The sequence below is a fragment of the Dendropsophus ebraccatus genome, chromosome 7, assembly GCF_027789765.1.
Source record: "Dendropsophus ebraccatus isolate aDenEbr1 chromosome 7, aDenEbr1.pat, whole genome shotgun sequence".
NCBI classification, from domain to species: domain Eukaryota; kingdom Metazoa; phylum Chordata; class Amphibia; order Anura; family Hylidae; genus Dendropsophus; species Dendropsophus ebraccatus.
This window is the reverse complement of record NC_091460.1, coordinates 15,326,178-15,348,210: the sequence shown is the minus strand read 5'-3', so window position 1 is coordinate 15,348,210 and position 22,033 is coordinate 15,326,178. Positions and strand designations below refer to the sequence as shown.

At 51.3% G+C, this 22,033-nt stretch overlaps 1 protein-coding gene across 1 annotated transcript; it reads left to right on the top strand.

Annotated features, from left to right (window-relative positions):
• Positions 1–3,115: 3,115 nt before the first annotated feature.
• Positions 3,116–10,578, top strand: SMYD5 (SMYD family member 5). Its single transcript, XM_069977145.1, has 13 exons — positions 3,116–3,240; positions 4,128–4,236; positions 4,359–4,498; positions 5,430–5,551; positions 5,661–5,730; positions 6,719–6,823; positions 7,096–7,158; positions 7,595–7,665; positions 7,753–7,859; positions 7,943–7,999; positions 8,077–8,171; positions 9,967–10,037; positions 10,181–10,578. Exons 1-13 carry the CDS (start codon positions 3,148–3,150, stop codon positions 10,302–10,304), a joined length of 1,227 nt encoding a protein of 408 aa, XP_069833246.1. The 5' UTR covers positions 3,116–3,147; the 3' UTR covers positions 10,305–10,578.
• Positions 10,579–22,033: the final 11,455 nt, after the last annotated feature.

The following is a 22,033-nucleotide window of genomic DNA, read 5'->3' as shown; positions in this document are numbered from 1 at the left end:
GCTGTGGTGTAGTGTTGTTACCCCCCCTTAGTGCTGCAGTGTAGTGTTGTTACCCCTGTCAGTGCTGCAGTGTAGTGTTGTTACCCCTGTCAGTGCTGCAGTATAGTGTTGTTACCCCTGTCAGTCCTGCAGTGTAGTGTGTTACCCCTTAGTGCTGCAGTGTAGTGTTGTTACCCCCCCCCTTAGTGCTGCAGTGTAGTGTTGTTACCCCTGTCAGTGCTGCAGTGTAGTGTGTTACCCCTGTCAGTGCTGCAGTGTAGTGTGTTACCCCTGTCAGTGCTGTGGTGTAGTGTTGTTACCCCTGTCAGTGCTGTGGTGTAGTGTTGTTACCCCCCTTAGTGCTGCAGTGTAGTGTTGTTACCCCTGTCAGTGCTGTGGTGTAGTGTTGTTACCCCTGTCAGTGCTGTGGTGTAGTGTTGTTACCCCCCTTAGTGCTGCAGTGTAGTGTTGTTACCCCTGTCAGTGCTGCAGTGTAGTGTTGTTACCCCTGTCAGTGCTGTGGTGAAGTGTTGTTACCCCCCTTAGTGCTGCAGTGTAGTGTTGTTACCCCTATCAGTGCTGTGGTGTAGTGTTGTTACCCCTGTCAGTGCTGTGGTGTAGTGTTGTTACTCCCCTTAGTGCTGCAGTGTAGTGTTGTTACCCCCCTTAGTGCTGCAGTGTAGTGTTGTTACCCCCCTTAGTGCTGCAGTGTAGTGTTGTTACCCCTGTCAGTGCTGTGGTGTAGTGTTGTTACCCCCTCTGTGCTGTGGTGTAGTGTTGTTACCCCCTCTGTGCTGTGGTGTAGTGTTGTTACCCCCTCTGTGCTGTGGTGTAGTGTTGTTACCCCTGTCAGTGCTGCAGTGTAGTGTTGTTACCCCTGTCAGTGCTGTGGTGTAGTGTTGTTACCCCCCTTAGTGCTGCAGTGTAGTGTTGTTACCCCTGTCAGTGCTGCAGTGTAGTATTGTTACCCCCTCTGTGCTGTGGTGTAGTGTTGTTACCCCTGTCAGTGCTGCAGTGTAGTGTTGTTACCCCTGTCAGTGCTGCAGTGTAGTGTTGTTACCCCTGTCAGTGCTGTGGCGTAGTGTTGTTACCCCCCTTAGTGCTGCAGTGTAGTGTTGTTACCCCTGTCAGTGCTGCAGTGTAGTGTTGTTACCCGTCAGTGCTGCAGTGTAGTGTTGTTACCCCTGTCAGTCCTGCAGTGTAGTGTGTTACCCCTGTCAGTGCTGTGGTGTAGTGTTGTTACCCCCCCCCCCTCAGTGCTGCAGTGTAGTGTTGTTACCCCCCCTCAGTGCTGCAGTGTAGTGTTGTTACCCCCTCAGTGCTGCAGTCTAGTGTTGTTACCCCCCCTCAGTGCTGCAGTGTAGTGTTGTTACCCCTGTCAGTGCTGCAGTGTAGTGTTGTTACCCCTGTCAGTGCTGCAGTGTAGTGTTGTTACCCCTGTCAGTCCTGCAGTGTAGTGTGTTACCCCTTAGTGCTGCAGTGTAGTGTTGTTACCCCCCCTTAGTGCTGCAGTGTAGTGTTGTTACCCCTGTCAGTGCTGCAGTGTAGTCTTGTTACCCCTGTCAGTGCTGTGGTGTAGTGTTGTTACCCCCCCTCAGTGCTGCAGTGTAGTGTTGTTACCCCCCCTCAGTGCTGCAGTGTAGTGTTGTTACCCCCTCAGTGCTGCAGTGTAGTGTTGTTACCCCCCCTCAGTGCTGCAGTGTAGTGTTGTTACCCGTCAGTGCTGCAGTGTAGTGTTGTTACCCCTGTCAGTGCTGCAGTGTAGTGTTGTTACCCCCCCTTAGTGCTGCAGTGTAGTGTTGTTACCCCTGTCAGTGCTGCAGTGTAGTCTTGTTACCCCTGTCAGTGCTGTGGTGAAGTGTTGTTACCCCCCCTTAGTGCTGCAGTGTAGTGTTGTTACCCCTGTCAGTGCTGTGGTGAAGTGTTGTTACCCCCCCTTAGTGCTGCAGTGTAGTGTTGTTACCCCTGTCAGTGCTGTGGTGTAGTGTTGTTACCCCTGTCAGTGCTGCAGTGCAGTGTTGTTACCCCCCTTAGTGCTGCAGTGTAGTGTTGTTACCCCTGTCAGTCCTGCAGTGTAGTGTGTTACCCCTGTCAGTGCTGTGGTGTAGTGTTGTTACCCCCCTTAGTGCTGCAGTGTAGTGTTGTTACCCCTGTCAGTCCTGCAGTGTAGTGTGTTACCCCTGTCAGTGCTGTGGTGTAGTGTTGTTACCCCCCTTAGTGCTGCAGTGTAGTGTTGTTACCCCTGTCAGTCCTGCAGTGTAGTGTGTTACCCCTGTCAGTGCTGTGGTGTTGTTACCCCTGTCAGTGCTGTGATGTAGTGTTGTTACCCCCCTTAGTGCTGCAGTGTAGTGTTGTTACCCCCCTTAGTGCTGCAGTGTAGTGTTGTTACCCCTGTCAGTCCTGCAGTGTAGTGTGTTACCCCCCCTCAGTGCTGCAGTGTAGTGTTGTTACCCCTGTCAGTGCTGCAGTGTAGTGTTGTTCCCCCATCAGTGCTGCAGTGTAGTGTTGTTACCCGTCAGTGCTGCAGTGTAGTGTTGTTACCCCTGTCAGTGCTGCAGTGTAGTGTTGTTACCCCTGTCAGTGCTGCAGTGTAGCGTTGTTACCCCTGTCAGTGCTGCAGTGTAGTGTTGTTACCCCCCCTCAGTGCTGTGATGTAGTGTTGTTACCCCTGTCAGTGCTGCAGTGTAGTGTTGTTACCCCCCCTCAGTGCTGCAGTGTAGTGTTGTTACCCCTGTCAGTGCTGCAGTGTAGTGTTGTTACCCCCCCTCAGTGCTGCAGTGTAGTGTTGTTACCCCCCTCAGTGCTGCAGTGTAGTGTTGTTCCCCCCTCAGTGCTGCAGTGTAGTGTTGTTACCCCCCTCAGTGCTGCAGTGTAGTGTTGTTACCCCTGTCAGTGCTGCAGTGTAGTGTTGTTACCCCCCTCAGTGCTGTGGTGTTATTACTCCGTCTGTGCTGCTGTCACTGTTATGGTGGAGATGTCAGTGCCTAATAGGGGGGAGGGCGTGGTTACAGTATCTATGGGCGGGGTGTATCAGACTCCCTGAGGTCACGTGGTACAGTAGGACGCGTTGCGTACAGTATGGGATGACATTATCTATAAGACAGGTATAACCACGTGACCTGCGTCTAGACAGCTGTTTCCGGGTCACAGGTCATTCCTTTCTCCATCATGGCCGCCTCCATGTGCGACGTGTTCGCCTTTTGTGTAGAGCCGGAGCCGGCCCGGCGGGCGGTGGAGATCCGCTTCATCAACAGCGGCAAGGTACCGGGGCCGGGAGGGGAGACCGGAGCCCGGGGAGGACGGGACGGAGAGGCCGGAAGACGTCACCCGGTGTATATGTCTCCGAGCCCGGGGGTGGTGGCTGGGTGTAATGTAATGGGTGCTGGAGGAGGCTGGGTGTAATGTATGTAATGTAATGGGGGCTGGGTGTAATGTAATGTAATGGGGGCTGGAGGAGGCTGGGTGTAATGTAATGTAATGGGGGCTGGAGGAGGCTGGGTGTAATGTAATGTAATGGGGGCTGGAGTGGCTGGCTCCGTCCTATGTTCGGCCCTGCTGTCAGTAATCCTTGGTGTTTGGGGGTCCCCTCCGTCCTATGTTCGGCCCTGCTGTCAGTAATCCTTGGTGTTTGGGGGTCCCCTCCCCCCCATGTTCGGCCCTGCTGTCAGTAATCCTTGGTGTTTGGGGGTCCCCTCCACACTATGTTCGGCATTGCTGTCAGTAATCCTTGGTGTTTGGGGGTCCCCTCCGCGCTATGTTCGGCATTGCTGTCAGTAATCCTTGGTGTTTGGGGGTCCCCTCCGCGCTATGTTCGGCATTGCTGTCAGTAATCCTTGGTGTTTGGGGGTCCCCTCCGCGCTATGTTCGGCCCTGCTGTCAGTAATCCTTGGTGTTTGGGGGTCCCCTCCCCCCCATGTTCGGCCCTGCTGTCAGTAACCCTTGGTGTTTGGGGGTCCCCTCCGCACTATGTTCGGCCCTGCTGTCAGTAATCCTTGCTGTTTGGGGGTCCCCTCCGCACTATGTTGGCCCTGCTTTTAGTAATCCTTGCTGTTTGGGGGTCCCCTCCGCACTATGTTGGCCCTGCTGTCAGTAATCCTTGGTGTTTGGGGGTCCCCTCCCTCACGGTGATCCCTCTTTCCTCCATGTAGGGGAGGGGGCTCTTCGCCGCCCGCAGTATAAAGAAGGGAGATGTGATATTCCAGGAGAAGCCGCTGGTGTCCTCCCAGTTCCAGTGGAACGCGCTGTACAGATACAGAGGTGAGGACGGCGCCATCATCAGGTCGGGGGACCCCATTACTGTCCCTCCGCTCTCCCTGACAGTATGAGGGATATGTCTGTATGTGCCCCCTCCCCGATCACATGTATCTCTTCATTCCCAGCCTGCGACCACTGCCTGCGATCCCTGGAGACGGCCGAGGAGAACGCCCAGCGCCTCTCTGCCAACGTCCACATCACCCTCCCCTACCCAGAGCTCTGCACTGTCCAGAATGGTCTGCACCAGCAGTGCCCCCAGTGCCAGGTGAGGAGGAGGGGCGAAGGGTGGATGCGTGAGGGGGGTTATGGGGGCCTGATCCTCTGATGAGACTGGTGGTGGGTATTAGGCTCCAGAAACGCTTTGTCTGTGTTAGCGGGCGCCCAGTTGAGCTGCCTGCCTTAGGGGGCGCCCAGGTGAGCTGCCTGCGTTAGGGGGCCCCCAGTTGAGCTGCCTGCCTTAGGGGGCCCCCAGGGGAGCTGCCTGCGTTAGGGGGCCCCCAGGGGAGCTGCCTGTGTTAGGGGGCCCCCAGGGGAGCTGCCTGCGTTAGGGGGCCCCCAGGGGAGCTGCCTGCGTTAGGGGGCCCCCAGGGGAGCTGCCTGCGTTAGGGGGCCCCCAGGGGAGCTGCCTGCGTTAGGGGGCCCCCAGGGGAGCTGCCTGCGTTAGGGGGCCCCCAGGGGAGCTGCCTGCGTTAGGGGGCCCCCAGGGGAGCTGCCTGCGTTAGGGGGCCCCCAGGGGAGCTGCCTGCGTTAGGGGGCCCCCAGGGGAGCTGCCTGCGTTAGGGGGCCCCCAGGGGAGCTGCCTGCGTTAGGGGGCCCCCAGGGGAGCTGCCTGCGTTAGGGGGCCCCCAGGGGAGCTGCCTGCGTTAGGGGGCCCCCAGGGGAGCTGCCTGCGTTAGGGGGCCCCCAGGGGAGCTACTTCCTGGATAAGCTGACTGTATAACCTGGTGCCCAGATAAGCTGTCTGTAGAGTTATTAGGGTGCGTTCACATGTACAGGATCTGCAGCAGATTTGATGGCCCAGATTTGCTTCAAATCTGCTGCAGATCCTGTACGTGTGAACACACCCTTACTTGCAGCCATTCTCCCACACTGGGTAGTTTTCCTCACCTTGCCACATGATCAGGGTAACTCCTGACCCAACACCTGGAGGGATGTGCCCTATCCTGTGTGACCGGCTTCTCCCCCTATGCTTGTAGGTATCGTACTGCAGCGCCGAGTGTCTCAGAGCCGCCAGGGAACAATATCACCAGGTCCTGTGTCTGGGGACCTCCCGGGAGAACCCCGCACATCCCCTCAATAAACTGGAGGAAGCCTGGAGGTAAGAGGCATGTGATAGAACACTATGCAGGACTGCTACTCACCTGTAGGTGGTGCTGTCCTTGTATCTGCAGTCTGGTTACATCTCCTCCCATGTAATTCTCCTCCAGGAACATACATTACCCCCCGGAGACGGCCAGCATCATGCTCATGGCCAGGATGGTGGCCTCTGTGAAGCAGGTAAGGGGCCCATAGTCGTGTGACAGGGACGGGACTGACCACCACTAAGGCGGGGGTATATACATAGAGGCAGGACCTATAACAGCACTCTACATTATGATTCCCTGTTAGGGTGTATGATTCCCTGTTGTGTCTGTGTTGGCGGCTATGGACGCCCCGGTGTCTGTGTTGGCGGCTATGGACGCCCCGGTGTCTGTGTTGGCGGCTATGGACGCCCCGGTGTCTGTGTTGGCGGCTATGGACGCCCCGGTGTCTGTGTTGGCGGCTATGGACGCCCCGGTGTCTGTGTTGGCGGCTATGGACGCCCCGGTGTCTGTGTTGGCGGCTATGGACGCCCCGGTGTCTGTGTTGGCGGCTATGGACGCCCCGGTGTCTGTGTTGGCGGCTATGGACGCCCCGGTGTCTGTGTTGGCGGCTATGGACGCCCCGGTGTCTGTGTTGGCGGCTATGGACGCCCCGGTGTCTGTGTTGGCGGCTATGGACGCCCCGGTGTCTGTGTTGGCGGCTATGGACGCCCCGGTGTCTGTGTTGGCGGCTATGGACGCCCCGGTGTCTGTGTTGGCGGCTATGGGCGCCCCGGTGTCTGTGTTGGCGGCTATGGGCGCCCCGGTGTCTGTGTTGGCGGCTATGGGCGCCCCGGGGTCTGTGTTGGCGGCTATGGGCGCCCCGGTGTCTGTGTTGGCGGCTATGGGCGCCCCGGTGTCTGTGTTGGCGGCTATGGGCGCCCCGGTGTCTGTGTTGGCGGCTATGGGCGCCCCGGTGTCTGTGTTGGCGGCTATGGGCGCCCCGGTGTCTGTGTTGGCGGCTATGGGCGCCCCGGTGTCTGTGTTGGCGGCTATGGGCGCCCCGGTGTCTGTGTTGGCGGCTATGGGCGCCCCGGTGTCTGTGTTGGCGGCTATGGGCGCCCCGGTGTCTGTGGGTGGAGGAGACAGGACCTGCATGTCTATTATACAGAGTAATAACCCGCACTTCCCTCCGGTGACCGCAGGCTAAGGACAAGGACTGGTGGCTGCAACTCTTCTCCCAGTTCTGTAACAAAACGGCCAACGAGGAAGAGGAGATCGTCCACAAACTGCTGGGGGACAAGTTTAAGGTGAGCGAAAGGCAATGTCCATATTACGCCTCTTTGCCCCATTCACCTGTATGAGAGACCCTGGCAGGAAGCCTTCAGCCTTAGCACCTGGTTCTTGTGCAATAGACCTTCCAGCCATTGGTGACGCCCAGAGCTGAAGTCATAATTCTGCCATCATCAGGTGATGTACCCCAGTATCTGTTAATTCTAGGGAGGTAATATTCTTGCCAGGAGCAGCAGGAAGGTACCAGGAGACTTATCCAGGGTCTCATCCTATTCTCTGTGTCTTACAGGGACAGCTGGATCATCTGCGCCGACTCTTCATGGAGGCTTTATATGAGGAGAAAGTCAGCCGGGTAAGACTCCAACCAGCACAGGGCTTAACCTTACCCCAACCACAGTATATTCAAAGCTGCATTCATAATTCTGCTGGTCATAGGGATTATCCTGCTGTTCAAAGTTATTCCCTATCCGTAGGTGATTGGTGGGGGTCCAACTGCTGGGACCCTCTCTGATGACAAGAACTGGGATGCAATGTCTCCAATCATTGTCTGTGGATAGGGGATAACCCTTTATATAGGGGATAACCCCGTACAAACAACACCCATCAGCACTCCCACAATATTGTGCAGCCTTTGCAGTGCATTGTAAGTTTCTGTTGCTGTAAGTACTGAATATCCCACAATGCACCACAGCCTGATGTGTACAGACACTGATCCAGCAGGGGGCAGCATTGAGTTCTGAGCGCTCTCTTCTGCCCCATGACCATAGTCATGTTTGTCTCGCCCGCAGTGGTTCACTCCAGAAGGCTTCCGCTCTCTCTTCGCTCTTGTAGGAACCAATGGGCAGGGAATTGGCACCAGGTGAGCGATAGGTTGCGGGTGAGCCCGAGCGCCTCCCGTGGTGGCAGGCATCAGATGAGTAGCGCAGATATCCTGTTGTTGTTGCAGCTCGCTGAGTCAGTGGGTTCATGCCTGTGACGCCCTGGAGCTGCCGCCGGAGGAGAGAGAGCGGCTGGATGCCCTGATAGACCAGCTGTACAAGGACATAGAGAAAGGTGAGGAGCGGGGGATGGTGGAGGATCATGGCTACCGTCTCTATATAACCTACAGTCCCGCCTGTCACCTGTGTCCTCCGCAGAGACCGGGGAGTTCCTGAACTGTGAGGGCTCCGGGCTGTACATGCTGCAGAGCTGCTGTGAGTACCTGCTGACTATTACAGAGCCGGCGATTATACACCGGACCCTCTACTAACCCGCACTGTGCCCCCCGCAGGTAACCACAGCTGTGTCCCCAATGCAGAGGCCTCATTCCCCGACAATAACTACCTGCTGCATCTCATCGCATTAGAGGACGTCAAGGCGGGGGAGGTGAGTGCCACCATTATACATACACCAGTATACTTATCCTGTACTATACTCACCATTACTGATCCTGAGTTACATCCCGTGCTATACCCCAGAGCTGTACTCACCAATACTGGTCCTGGGTTATATGCTATATTATACTCCAGAGCTGTATTTACCTTTACTGATCCTGAGTTACATCCCGTGCTATACCCCAGAGCTGTACTCTCCATTACTGATCCTGAGTTACACCAAAGAGCTGTACTCACCAATACTGGTCCTGGGTTATATGCTATATTATACCCCAGAGCTGTACTCTCTATTACTGATCCTGAGTTACATCCCGTGCTATACCCCAGAGCTGTACTCTCCATTACTGATCCTGGGTTATATCCTATATTATACCCTAGAGCTGTACTCGCCATTACTGATCCTGAGTTACATCCCATGCTATACCTCAGAGCTGTACTCGCCATTACTGATCCTGAGTTACATCCCATGCTATACCCCAGAGCTGTACTCGCCATTACTGATCCTGAGTTACATCCCGTGCTATACCCCAGAGCTGTACTCAACAATACTGATCCTGAGTTACATCCCATGCTATACCCAGAGCTGTACTCGCCATTACTGATCCTGAGTTACATCCCGTGCTATACCCCAGAGCTGTACTCTCCATTACTGATCCTGGGTTATATCCTATATTATACCCTAGAGCTGTACTCGCCATTACTGATCCTGAGTTACATCCCATGCTATACCTCAGAGCTGTACTCGCCATTACTGATCCTGAGTTACATCCCATGCTATACCCCAGAGCTGTACTCGCCATTACTGATCCTGAGTTACATCCCGTGCTATACCCCAGAGCTGTACTCAACAATACTGATCCTGAGTTACATCCCATGCTATACCCAGAGCTGTACTCTCCATTACTGATCCTGAGTTACATTCCGTGCTATACCCCAGAGCTGTACTCACCAATACTGATCCTGAGTTACACCAAAGAGCTGTACTCACCAATACTGGTCCTGGGTTATATGCTATATTATACCCCAGAGCTGTACTCTATTACTGATCCTGAGTTACATCCCGTGCTATACCCCTGAGCTGTACTCGCCATTACTGATCCTGAGTTACATCCCGTGCTATACCCCAGAGCTGTACTCTCCATTACTGATCCTGGGTTATATCCTATATTATACCCTAGAGCTGTACTCTCCATTACTGATCCTGAGTTACATCCCGTGCCATACCCCAGAGCTGTACTCTCCATTACTGATCCTGGGTTATATCCTATATTATACCCCAGAGCTGTACTCGCCATTACTGATCCTGGGTTATATCCTATATTATACCCCAGAGCTGTACTCGCCATTACTGATCCTGGGTTATATCCTATATTCTACCCTAGAGCTATACTCTCCATTACTGATCCTGAGTTACATCCCGTGCTATACCCCAGAGCTGCACTCAACAATACTGATCCTGGGTTATATCCTATATTATACTCCATAGCTGTACTCACCATTACTGAATCTGAGTTATATCCTATATTATACTCCGGAGCTGCACTCACTATTCTGCTGGTGAGGTCACTGTGTACATACGTTACATTACTGATCCTGAGTTACATCCTATATTATACTCCGGAGCTGCACTCACTATTCTGCTGGTGGGGTCACTGTGTACATACATTACTGATCTTGTATTATACCCCGGAGCTGCACTCACTATTCTGCTGGTGGGGTCACTGTGTACATACATTACTGATTCTGTATTATACTCCGGAGCTGCACTCACTCTTCTGCTTCCTCAGGAGATCTGTATTAGCTATCTGGACTGCTGTCAGAGGGAGCGGAGCCGACATTCCCGACACAAGATCCTCAGGTAGGTGATAAGGACTCTGTGTTTCCCAGTATCTTATCAGTCAAACTTGCTGGGTGATGTAGTGCAGCGCTGACCTAGTAGACGGAGTTACTGCCTGCAGGTGATTTGGTCTGCGGCCCTCATGGCGTCCCCTTCTCTTGTAGGGAGAACTACCTGTTTGTCTGCACCTGTCCTAAGTGCCTATCGCAGTGTGAGGAGCCGGACCTGACCTCCGAGGAGGAGGAAGAGGATGACGCCGAGCTGGAGGATGAAATGACGGACGTGTAATGGGAGATCCGCCCACACCGAGGAGCTCCGCCCACCCTCAGCCCTCCACACTCCAGCACTTGAATTGGCTTTGCCTGTTACCACGGGAACCCGTTCACATCTGACCACTAAACTTTTATACATGAACTCGTCCCCTGCCCGGCCCGGACCTCCGAGTGCTGCATGGACCCCCCACCCCCCATAAACATTGTCATTCATACTGGTCACTTGTGATCACCATTTTATAGGATTGGCAGACGAAATACTAAATTATTTATATACAGCTCTCCGGCAATGGTGGCTCGGCCTCTCCTCGTCTCCTATGTGTTCTGTACTGGGGAGGGAGGGGATGAGGGGGTATAGGGGGCTGTATGATGGCTGTACTGTGGAGGGAGGGGATGAGGGGATATAGGGTGCTGTATGATGGCTGTACTGGGGAGGGAGGGGTATAGGGTGCTGTATGATGGCTGTACTGGGGAGGGGATGAGGGGGTATAGGAGGCTGTATGATGGCTGTACTGGGGAGGGGATGAGGGGGTATAGGAGGCTGTATGATGGCTGTACTGGGGAGGGAGGGGATGAGGGGGTATAGGGTGCTGTATGATGGCTGTACTGGGGAGGGAGGGGATGAGGGGGTATAGGAGGCTGTATGATGGCTGTACTGGGGAGGGGATGAGGGGGTATAGGGTGCTGTATGATGGTTGTACTGGGGAGGGGGGATGAGGGGGTATAGGGGGCTGTATGATGGCTGTACTGGGGAGGGAGGGTATGAGGTGGTATAGGGTGCTGTATGATGGCTGTACTGGGGAGGGAGGGGATGAGGGGGTATAGGGTGCTGTATGATGGCTGTACTGGGGAGGGAGGGGATGAGGGGGTATAGGGTGCTGTATGATGTCTGTACTGTGGAGGGAGGGGATGAGGGGGTATAGGAGGCTGTATGATGGCTGTACTGGGGAGGGAGGGGTATAGGGTGCTGTATGATTGCTGTACTGTGGAGGGGATGAGGGGGTATAGGGTGCTGTATGATGTCTGTACTGGGGAGGGAGGGGATGAGGTGGTATTGGAGGCTGTATGATGACTGTACTGGGGATTGAGGGGATGAGGGGGTATAGGGTGCGGTATGATGGCTGTACTGTGCAGGGAGGAGGGGAGGGGGTATAGGAGGCTGTATGATGGCTGTACTGGGGAGGGAGGGGATGAGGGGGTATAGGGGGCTGTATGATGACTGTACTGGGGAGGGAGGGGATGAGAGGGTATAGGGTGCTGTATGATGGCTGTACTGGGGAGGGAGGGGATGAGAGGGTAGATGATGCTGTATGATGGCTGTACTGTGGAGGAAGGGATAGAGGATGCTGTACTGGGGAGGGAAGGATAGAGGATGCTGTATAGGGATGGGGGTAGAGGATGCTGTATAGGGATGGGGGTAGAGGATGCTGTATAGGGATGGGGGTAGAGGATGCTGTACTGTGGAGGGAGGGATAGAGGATGTAGTATGATGGCTGTACTGTGGAGGGAAGGATAGAGGATGCTGTATGATGGCTGTACTGTGGAGGGAAGGATAGAGGATGCTGTATGATGGCTGTACTGGGGAGGGAAGGATAGAGAATGCTGTATGATGGCTGTACTGGGGAGGGAAGGATAGAGAATGCTGTATGATGGCTGTACTGTGGAGGGAAGGATAGAGGATGCTGTATGATGGCTGTACTGTGGAGGGAAGGATAGAGGATGCTGTATGATGGCTGTACTGTGGAGGGAGGGGATGAGAGGATGCTTTAGGGGCAGAAGATGCTGTATGGGGGAGAGGGGCATAGAAGACCTCCTCCATACTGTCCCTACCAGGTAAATCTGGGCTTCCCTCACATTTCAGCAGCAGCTCAGAGGTTAGTGTAAGGGTACAAACATACACAGCGTATATGCAGTAGATTTGATGCTGTGTTCAGTTATTTAGATCTAACCTGCTGCGTATTTGCTGTGTATTTGCTGCGTGTCGCAGCAGTAAATACGCAGCGTATACGCCGTGTGTGTTTGTACCCTAAGCCTTGTTTTGCTGCTTTTTCTTTCTTCTCTGCTTACATAGCAACTTCCAAATCCAGTGTATCCGTAACTCCATCTCCCTCCACCTGTCATCTATTACTATACAGATCATTTTGAGGAAGTAAAGGGGCACTCTGCAGAAAAAAAATTCAGATCAACAGGCATCAGAAAGTTATATCAATTTGCAATTTACTTCTATTTTTTCTTAAATCCAGTCTTCCAGTACTTATCAGTTGCTGTATGTCCTGCAGGAAGTGGTGTATTCTCTTCAGTCTGACACAGTGCTGTCTGCTGCCACCTCTGTCCATGTCAGGAACTGTTCAGAGCAGGAGAGTTTTTCTATGGGGATTTGCTGCTGCTCTGGACAGTTCCTGACATGGACAGAGGTGACAGCAGAGAGCACTGTGTCAGACTGAAGAGAATACACCACTTCCTGCAGGGCATACAGCAGCTGATAAGTACAGGAAGGTTTGATTGTATTAATTTTTTTTTAACTCAAAGCGAATTAGGGAAAACTGCTGCAGTGAGTTGGGGTTAAAGGGGAACACTATGAAAAAACATGTAAATTTTAATCTGATGCACTGATCTGCTGCAGTTGCTTTGAGCTATCCTACCAGGCATTGTCTGGGCGCATCTGATATAGCAGTGGACGTTTCTGTCTATTATAACCTTTGAGCTCTGTATTACACAGCAGTGTTACTAAGGTGATTGTGCTGTGACAGCTTCCAGGGGAGAATACTTGAAACATTGTCAGGTGGTCCGGTCTTGTGACTACCACTACCTGCCCAGTGTCATCTGCATAACCCAGTGATCCTGAACTTACTCTATAGCCTGTAATTCTAATAGTAACCACTGAGTGGCAGCAACGCTCCTCCTGTTACTGATCCTCCGCTCTCCTGGTCGCTGATGATGGTCACATAAAGTATTTTCTGCAGTATTTGCTTCTCACTTTAGTCAGTACTTTTAGCCAAAACCAACAGTGAAGCCAAAGTACAGGAGCGGAGCCACAGACTAGCCTTGTAACAATCAAGAGTAGTGAGGAGCAGACCTCCGGTTTGGCTGAATTTAAAAAGTTTGAAAACCCTGAGTGCCATTGATCTCAACGGGGTCCTGAATTCTTGGGTCCAAAAATGGCTGGAAAAGGAACCAAAATGGGGGTAAGAACACGGCAATTGCCCTGACGCTATTGGGGTTGGAGGAGGATTTAAGGTAATTAGATAAAATAAAGAAAAAAAAATCAATAAATAGTTTTGAAAGAGGATGCGGACATCCAAGTGGAGAAGAAGGAGGCGGCAATAGCCAACACTATAGTCACCAGGACCGACAAGTCATCAGGGATCCACGTCTGGTCCATGTTTATGATGGTCAGTTTGTCCACGTTGGCCGTGGATAGGCGGACCTGCTTGGTGATGACACCTCCTGCCGTGCTAAATATCCATTTGGAGAGCACATCCAGCAATGATGGGTGGTGGTAAGATATGTGCCAAGACTGTTCCCGCATCAGGCCCAGCCGCCACTACATTCACCTAGTGGGCAGTTAGGGAGATGTAACGTCCCTGACCGTGCTTACTGTTCCATGTAGGAGTGGAAATGTGGCACTGATGGCATTGCACAGCGAACACCGTATGTTCTCCCCAACTTAGTGCAGATGAGGGATGGCCGCCTAGAGAAGGAGTGGCGGCTGGGAATGACATACTGGGGGACAGCCCCCGCAATCAGGTTCTTGAAACTCTGTTTCCCTTACGTCCCATTGGCATCACAACATATGGGGTAAATTCGCCCCTGCGAGCCCCTGGGACGAAGGAATATTTAATGAAAAAATAACAATTAAATTTTAATCCCCTCCTCCATGAGGTATAAATAGGCTCCACCCCCCCCTAGACCTCAGTCTTTTTTTACTTCGTTGCTGTTAGCCCTAGGGGACTTTGTCCCTCCTCCGTTTTTATGCTTTGTTAACCTGTTGCATTCAGGTTTTCTCTCCAGGTAATGATTGCTGGGATGCCGCTGGAGCCGGTGTCCAGGTAGTATCCTGATATTTGCTTCTGCAGGTCTTAGCTTTTAAGTTTTTCTTACCTAGTGCTTCTTGGAACGCACTCTGCGTGTCACCCGAGCCGCTGGCTTTTCTTCCAGTCGCGTTCGACTGTGGAACGCATCGGCGCTGCGTGCGTCTCAGCACTTCGGCGTCATGTCACTTCCGGGGGCCGGCAGCGGCGCACTCTCTGCATGCCGGATTAGCTGTGTGTTCAAGGCAGAAGGTAAGCTGTTGCTACCTCTAGGTCTGGCTGTCTTCCTCTGGAAGGATTTTCTGTGGCTCATTTGGATCTAATAGAAAACATCTGAGTGCAAAGTGCTGTGATCTCTCTTCTATATACTTAAAAGTAAGTGTTGCTGCCACCTAGTGTCTCTTTCCGATATCACTCTAGCCAGGCTAGTGGTTTATATGTATTGTAATACATTGATTATTTGCAGATGTCTGAAATGGAGACCAGTCCTGCTGCTGGCAAAAGACCTTCTAAGGAAGCACTTCATGTACCGAGTGTGAGACTCCTCTACCTGACGGCTATGGATACCGTAGGAGGATCATTTTTTCCAGATAAGATTCATCCTTTCTTTCATAAAAATATTTATGAATGCCTAAAAATATTTATAATGCCTAAGTACGCTGTCCTTCATGCAGACCTAAACCTATGAGGAGCCTGATGTTCAGGATGTAGTTGTATGGGTCAAGGACTATGTGCAAAAGACTTTAGCGGCTAATGAGAATCGCCGCCCGTGTCCTAAGTTAAAGACCAAATGGAGTATTTCTCTCTCTACTCCCAGCCTTTGAGTATATTACTTTATGGCTGTAGGATTATGGTCATTTTCAGTTTTACTGTGATTGATGAAGTTAACTCATCATCTTCTTCTGAAACCTCTTCTACTTCTGAAGATGAGAAAGAATTATTCAGGGGGTATTTCACAGCTGATAGAATTCACAAGCTCTGCTAAGCTGTGCAAGCTGAAATACACCCTGAGGAAATAGAAGAGGATAGGATTGGTCCTCCTCAAAAAAGCCTAGGGCTTTTTCTGTAGGTAAGACTTTATTGACTATGTTACAGGCGGCAAGGAACCGGAAAAGGCTCCGGGTTTGAGCAAGAGGTTTAAGACCTTATATGTTCTCAAGGAAGAACAATGTAAGGACTGGATTGAGCCTCCAAAGGTGGACCCGGCCATAGCCAAACTGTCAAAATGTACTGTGCTGCCTGCGGAGGACGGATCCAATCTTAAGGATCCGATGGATAGAAGGGTGGAGGTAGCCCTCAAGAGATCATATACGGCAGCGGCAGCCCAAGGGGCAGTCTCCATTTCTTCTTTTGAGGTTTCTAGAAGCCTAAGAAGATGGCTGACCAAGGTCCAGGAAAATTGGAAGGTAGAGCTAGCAGGGACAAGGTCCTTCGCTCCTTAAAAAAGGTCATTATGGCCATTGACTTCCTCTGCGATGCTGCATCTCAGGGAACCAGGTTAGCGTAAAAAAACTAGTACGCTCTCAACCGCTGCCGAAGGGCGCTATGGTTAAAACCCTGGGTTGGAGATGCTAACTCCAAAATTCAGCTCTGTAATATGGAGTTCCAGCCAGGTAGGCTGTTTGGCTCTGAGCTGGATAAATTAATGGAGGAATTGTCTGACAAGGAGGGGAAGTCCCTACCATTGTCCTATAAAAGCCGTGATTCCTTTCGCAGAGCAAAATCTCCTCAGCGAGGCAAAGGGAGATACCAGTACAGAGGTCGAGGAAGAAACTATTCCAGAAGAGGTTCCGGGAAGCAGCAGAATAAGGACACCAACAAGAAACCAGACTTCTGACGCAGAAGCTGTCCAGTGGGAACACGTCTGAGTTTGTTTCTCCCTGCCTGGGAAGAATTAAGAAAAGATCACTGGGTGTTAAATATTATTCAAAATGGTTATGTCCTTCATTTATCATCTCTTCCTCCTCCAAGATTTCTTCTGTCAAGAAATCTTAAGCCAGAAAGACACTTAGTCCTAGAGACAGAAATTCTTCGCCTCCTTTCCATTGAGGCTCTAGAGGATGTTCCTCTATCAGAGATCGGTCAGGGAGTTTACTCCCCAGTGTTACTAGTGCTGAAGCCATCCGGAAATTGGAGGCTTATTATAGATTTGCGATATCTCAACAGATGCATCGTAAAGAAGACTTTCCACATGGAGAACATAAGATCGGTAAAATCTATCCTCCAGGAGGGAGATTTTATGGTCACCATAGATCTACCGGATGCATATCTTCATGTACCGATTCTGAAGGCTCACAGGAGAGCCTTCGCCATCCAAATCCAGGGGAAGGTAAGACACTTACAATTCAAAGTCCTTCCACCCGGAATACCTCCGCACCCTTTGTTTTCACAAAGGTAGTGTCACCATGATGGTTCGCTTCCGTTTACAGGGGATAAAGTTATCCCTTACCTGGATGATTGGTTGATTATGACTCAGACTCAGGATCTTCTGAGAGTTCAGTTGAACTATGTCCAGGACATACTTCAACAATTAGGTTGGCTTATCAACATAGAGAAATCAGACTTAATTCCTAATTCCTCCTCGTCAGGTATCCATAAGAACATAAATGCGCTTTTTAGGGCTCCTTGCCTCAAGCTGCGGACGCGGTGCCATGGGCGTTATGGCACATGAGATTTCTTCAGAGAGAAGCACTAACAGTATGGAACCGAGGACTGAAGGACTTGGATGCGATGCATGTTCTATCGACTCAAACAAGACATTCTCTAATGTGGTGGAGACAAGTCAAACATGGAGTTTATTTTCAGAACCACACTGGATAACCATCACGACGGATGCTTAAGGAACAGGTTGGGGAGCTCATCTGACAGTCATCACGACTGCAGGATCTTGGAGTCAACAGGAATCCGCTCTGCCCTCCAACGTGAGGGAGCTTAGAGCGATTTACCTAGCTCTTCTTCATTTTTCTCCTCCTATTTTACAGAATCCGGATGAACGACATGACCTGTGTGGCGTACCTAAACAGGGAGGTACCAGATCCCCTTCTCTCCTCAGGGAAGTAGAGAAGATTTTTCTGTTGGGCAGAAACCAGAATAACCAGACTCTCTGCGATTCATATCAGGGGTGTCGACAATATATTGGCGGATTGGCGAGTCGAGGCCTGACATTACCGGGGGAATGGTCTCTCTCAAGGAGAGTGTTCATTCAGTTAACCCAGAGGTGGGGGCTTCCTCAGAGAGACCTCATGGCATCAGCAAGCAATGCCAAACTGAGGAATTTCTGTTCCCTTTACAGGGCAGACAATCCCACGGTAGTGGATTCAATGACAATACCATGGACATACCAGCTGGCGTATATCTTTCCTCCCATAGCCATGATTCCCAGAGTTTGATGAAGATCAGTTGTCAGTGATAATAATAACTTCCTTCTGGCCGAAGAGGGCATGGTTCACCCTGCCCATGAATATGAGCAGAGGGGAATTTTGGAGATTACCTCTGCATCCGGATCTAATATTCCAGGGTCAACATCTGTGCAGGAATCTTTCCAGCCTCAGCTTGACAGCTCGGAGACTGAGAGGACCGTATTGGACTCTAGTTTTTCTGAGAAGGTATAGTATACCCTTTCTCACGCTCGTAGTTGCACTACAAATAAATCTTATGCACGGATTTGGAAGATTTTCAAGATTGGTGTGTAAGCAGGAGTATTGATGGACTTAAACCTTCTACTCCACAGTCATTGGAGTTTTTACAGGAAGGCTTCTATAAAGGATTAAAACCTAGTTCCATCAAGGTGCAGATAGCAGCCCTCTCTGCACACCTAAACTCACGTTTCTTTCAGATCTTGGAGGTAAAGAATTTTGTTAAGGCTAGACTAGGCCTAACCTGGTAAAGCAGGTAGACCCATGGGACTTATCCTTTGTGTTGAGACGCCTGTGTCTTCCTCCCTTTAAGCCTTGGGAGGAAGTAGACTTCAAGTTAACATTGAAAGTTTCTCTTTTACTAGCCATTACCTCTGCTAAGAGAGTTGGAGAACTTCAAGCCCTTGGCTCCGCACCTCCATACGTGACTTTTTCCCAAGACAAAGTTATCCTTAGGTTCCTTCCAGGATTCCTGCCTATGGTGGCTTCATTTGCCAACATCAACCAGCCAATAGTATTGCCTGTATTTTCTCCTACTGGATCATCTAAAGAAGACTTGGATCTTTCTTTATTGGACGTATCCAGAGCTATCAAGATCTATCTACATAGAGTAGGTGATTTTCGTAAAGACGAGAATTTCTTTATCCCTTTCGCAGGAAAGAACAAGGGGAGAAAGGCTTCAAAACCTTTAATATCCAGATGGATCTGTGACTCCATTGCCTTATGTTACTCTTCTGCTGATCTGGATCCACCAGAATTTACCAGGGCTCACTCTACTAGAGCTGTGGCCTCCACTTGGGCAGAGCGTGCCGCTGTGCCACTTGAGGACATATGCCAGGCAGCTACCTGGTCGTCTTTGACAACCTTTGTGAGATATTTCAGGCTGGATACTTCTTTCTTGTCAAGAACAACCTTTGCAAGATCTGTTCTTAATGCGGACGTAATAAATAACCCGCCCATTGGGGATAATGCTTGCCAATTCCCCATATGTTGTGATGCCAATGGGACGTAAGGGAAGCTAAAATTATTATGTTAATTTGTTTTCCCTAAGACCCATTGGCATCACAAGACTCCCTCCCTGTGTTTTATGTTTCTTTATAATTAGACTGAGGTCTAGGGGGGGGTGGAGCCTATTTATACCTCATGGAGGAGGGGATTAAAATTTAATTGTTATTTTTTCATTAAATATTCCTTCGTCCCAGGGGCTCGCAGGGGCGAATTTACCCCATATGTTGTGATGCCAATGGGTCTTAGGGAAAACAAATTAACATAATAATTTTAGCTTCCACCAGCCTGAATGCAAGCAGGTACAGGTCTCTTACGTCCGCTCACTACAGCGGCAGCTCCATAGCCGCCAGCGGCAGCTCCATAGTCACATCCCCTCTCTGTACCTTCATGTTTTCCTTACAACTGCCTAACTCTGACAACACTTGTATCTATTAGCCACACACTGATGGCCTAAGGAGGCATTCACACACTTTGTAAATCATTAATGGGAATCCGTCAGCTCCCGGGCTCTACCTAAGGTGCTGACAGTGTGCTGTAGCTGGCAGCCCCACCAGTAAGCATGGTGCCTTTTTGGTAATTTTCCGTGCAGCAGATTACGTACAATCTTATGTCTCCTACTGTCACAGAGCTGGTGTTCGTGCCACACTTGTCATGCATCCTCCTCCCTCTTCATGAATAATCAATGCTGCCCGGCCTCCTGCTCGCTCAGCTGTCAGATTGCAGATCAGTCCTCTGTAGGCAGGTTATGTCTGAAATAATCTTTCCTCTGTAATGTGTTGGAGCTGTGGTCTAGGGGTAACTCACCTGTCTAGAGACCTGCCAGCAGTTCATTCTCTGGTTTGTATCCCCTGATGGAAATTAAATAGATGTCTTTTTTTTCCCTCATTATTGTATCATTTTTAAGTCTATGTTCACACACAGTATTTTTGCAACCAAAACCAGAAGTGGATTGAAAACACTGAAAGGCTATGCTCACACACTGTTGCAATTGAGTGGATGGCTGTCATTTAATGGAAAATAATTAGTTTTTTTAAAACAACGTCCAATATTTGCCATTAAATGACGGCCATCTGCTCAATTTCAACAGTGTGTGAACATAACCTTTCTGTGTTCTCAATCCACTTCTGGTTTTGGTTGCAAAATACTGAGCAAAAATACTGTGTGTAAACATACCTTATAAATGATACAATAATGAGAAAAAAAAAGTCATCTAGTTAATTTCCATCAGGGGATTTGAACCAGAGAATGACCTGCTGTCAGGTCTTTAGACAGGTGAGTTACCCCTAGACCACAGCTCCAACACATTAGGGAGGAGAGATAACCTTTTTACAGAGGACTGATCTGCAATCTGACAGCTGAGCGAGCAGGAGGGTGCAGGAGCATTGATTATTCATGAAGAGTGAGGAGGGTGCATGACAAGTGTGGCACGAACAACTGCTCTGTGACAGTAGGAGACATAAGATTGTGCATAATCCGCTGCACGGAAAATTACCAAAAAAAGCACCATGCTTACTGGGGGCTGCCAGCTACAGCACACTGTCAGCACCTTAGGTAGTGCCTGGGAGCTGACGGATTCCCTTTAATGCTTCGGAGCAGCTGCGGACCGGCAGCAGGAACTCCTGGCATCATGTATCATTATGATGCTGTTAGCTCCAAACCTGTTCAAATTTTCCCACAACTCTATTGTCACAACTGCGTAGCTGTGTCAGTAGAGAAGCGGGAAGTTTATGGTGTGCCCCCACAAGTGTGTCAGCTACTGGTGTGCCCCCACAAGTGTGTCAGCTACTGGTGTGCCCCCACAAGTGTGTCAGCTACTGGTGTGCCCCCACAAGTGTGTCAGCTACTGGTGTGCCCCCACAAGTGTGTCAGCTACTGGTGTGCCCCCACAAGTGTGACAGCTACTGGTGTGCCCCCACAAGTGTGTCAGCTACTGGTGTGCCCCCACAAGTGTGTCAGCTACTGGTGTGCCCCCACAAGTGTGTCAGCTACTGGTGTGCCCCCACAAGTGTGTCAGCTACTGGTGTGCCCCCACAAGTGTGTCAGCTACTGGTGTGCCCCCACAAGTGTGTCAGCTACTGGTGTGCCCCCACAAGTGTGTCAGCTACTGGTGTGCCCCCACAAGTGTGTCAGCTACTGGTGTGCCCCCACAAGTGTGTCAGCTACTGGTGTGCCCCCACAAGTGTGTCAGCTACTGGTGTGCCCCCACAAGTGTGTCAGCTACTGGTGTGCCCCCACAAGTGTGTCAGCTACTGGTGTGCCCCCACAAGTGTGTCAGCTACTGGTGTGCCCCCACAAGTGTGTCAGCTACTGGTGTGCCAGCTACTGGTGTGCCCCCACAAGTGTGTCAGCTACTGGTGTGCCCCCACAGGTGTGTCAGCTACTGGTGTGCCCCCACAGGCGTGTCAGCTACTGGTGTGCCCCCACAGGCGTGTCAGCTACTGGTGTGCCCCCACAACTGTGTCAGCTACTGGTGTGCCCCCACAACTGTGTCAGCTACTGGTGTGCCCCCACAACTGTGTCAGCTACTGGTGTGCCCCCACAACTGTGTCAGCTACTGGTGCGCCCCCACAACTGTGTCAGCTACTGGTGCGTCCCCACAAGTGTGTCAGCTACTGGTGCGCCCCCACAACTGTGTCAGCTACTGGTGCGCCCCCACAACTGTGTCAGCTACTGGTGCGCCCCCACAACTGTGTCAGCTACTGGTGCGCCCCCACAACTGTGTCAGCTACTGGTGCGTCCCCACAACTGTGTCAGCTACTGGTGCGTCCCCACAACTGTGTCAGCTACTGGTGCGCCCCCACAACTGTGTCAGCTACTGGTGCGCCCCCACAACTGTGTCAGCTACTGGTGCGCCCCCACAAGTGTGTCAGCTACTGGTGTGTCCCCATAAGAAGTGTCTCAGTCACTGGTGTTCCCCCGATAAGTGTGTCAGCTACTGGTGTGTATGTCTCAGTTACACTCTCCATCTGGTTCCCTATATAAAAGCCTCTCCTAGACTTTGCACAATGTCCTGAGGAGGAGGAGGAGGAGGGGGAGGAGGGTGTGAGGGCCTACCCATCCTCCTCCTCTCT

Excerpts from the sequence above, each read along its gene's own strand:
- SMYD5 (XM_069977145.1), top strand. The coding sequence starts at position 3,148 with ATGGCCGCCTCCATGTGCGACGTGTTCGCCTTTTGTGTAGAGCCGGAG. Across the intron at positions 7,860-7,942 it reads GTACAAGGACATAGAGAAAG|AGACCGGGGAGTTCCTGAAC; the intron begins GTGAGGAGCGGG and ends TGTCCTCCGCAG. Across the intron at positions 8,172-9,966 it reads AGGACGTCAAGGCGGGGGAG|GAGATCTGTATTAGCTATCT; the intron begins GTGAGTGCCACC and ends CTGCTTCCTCAG.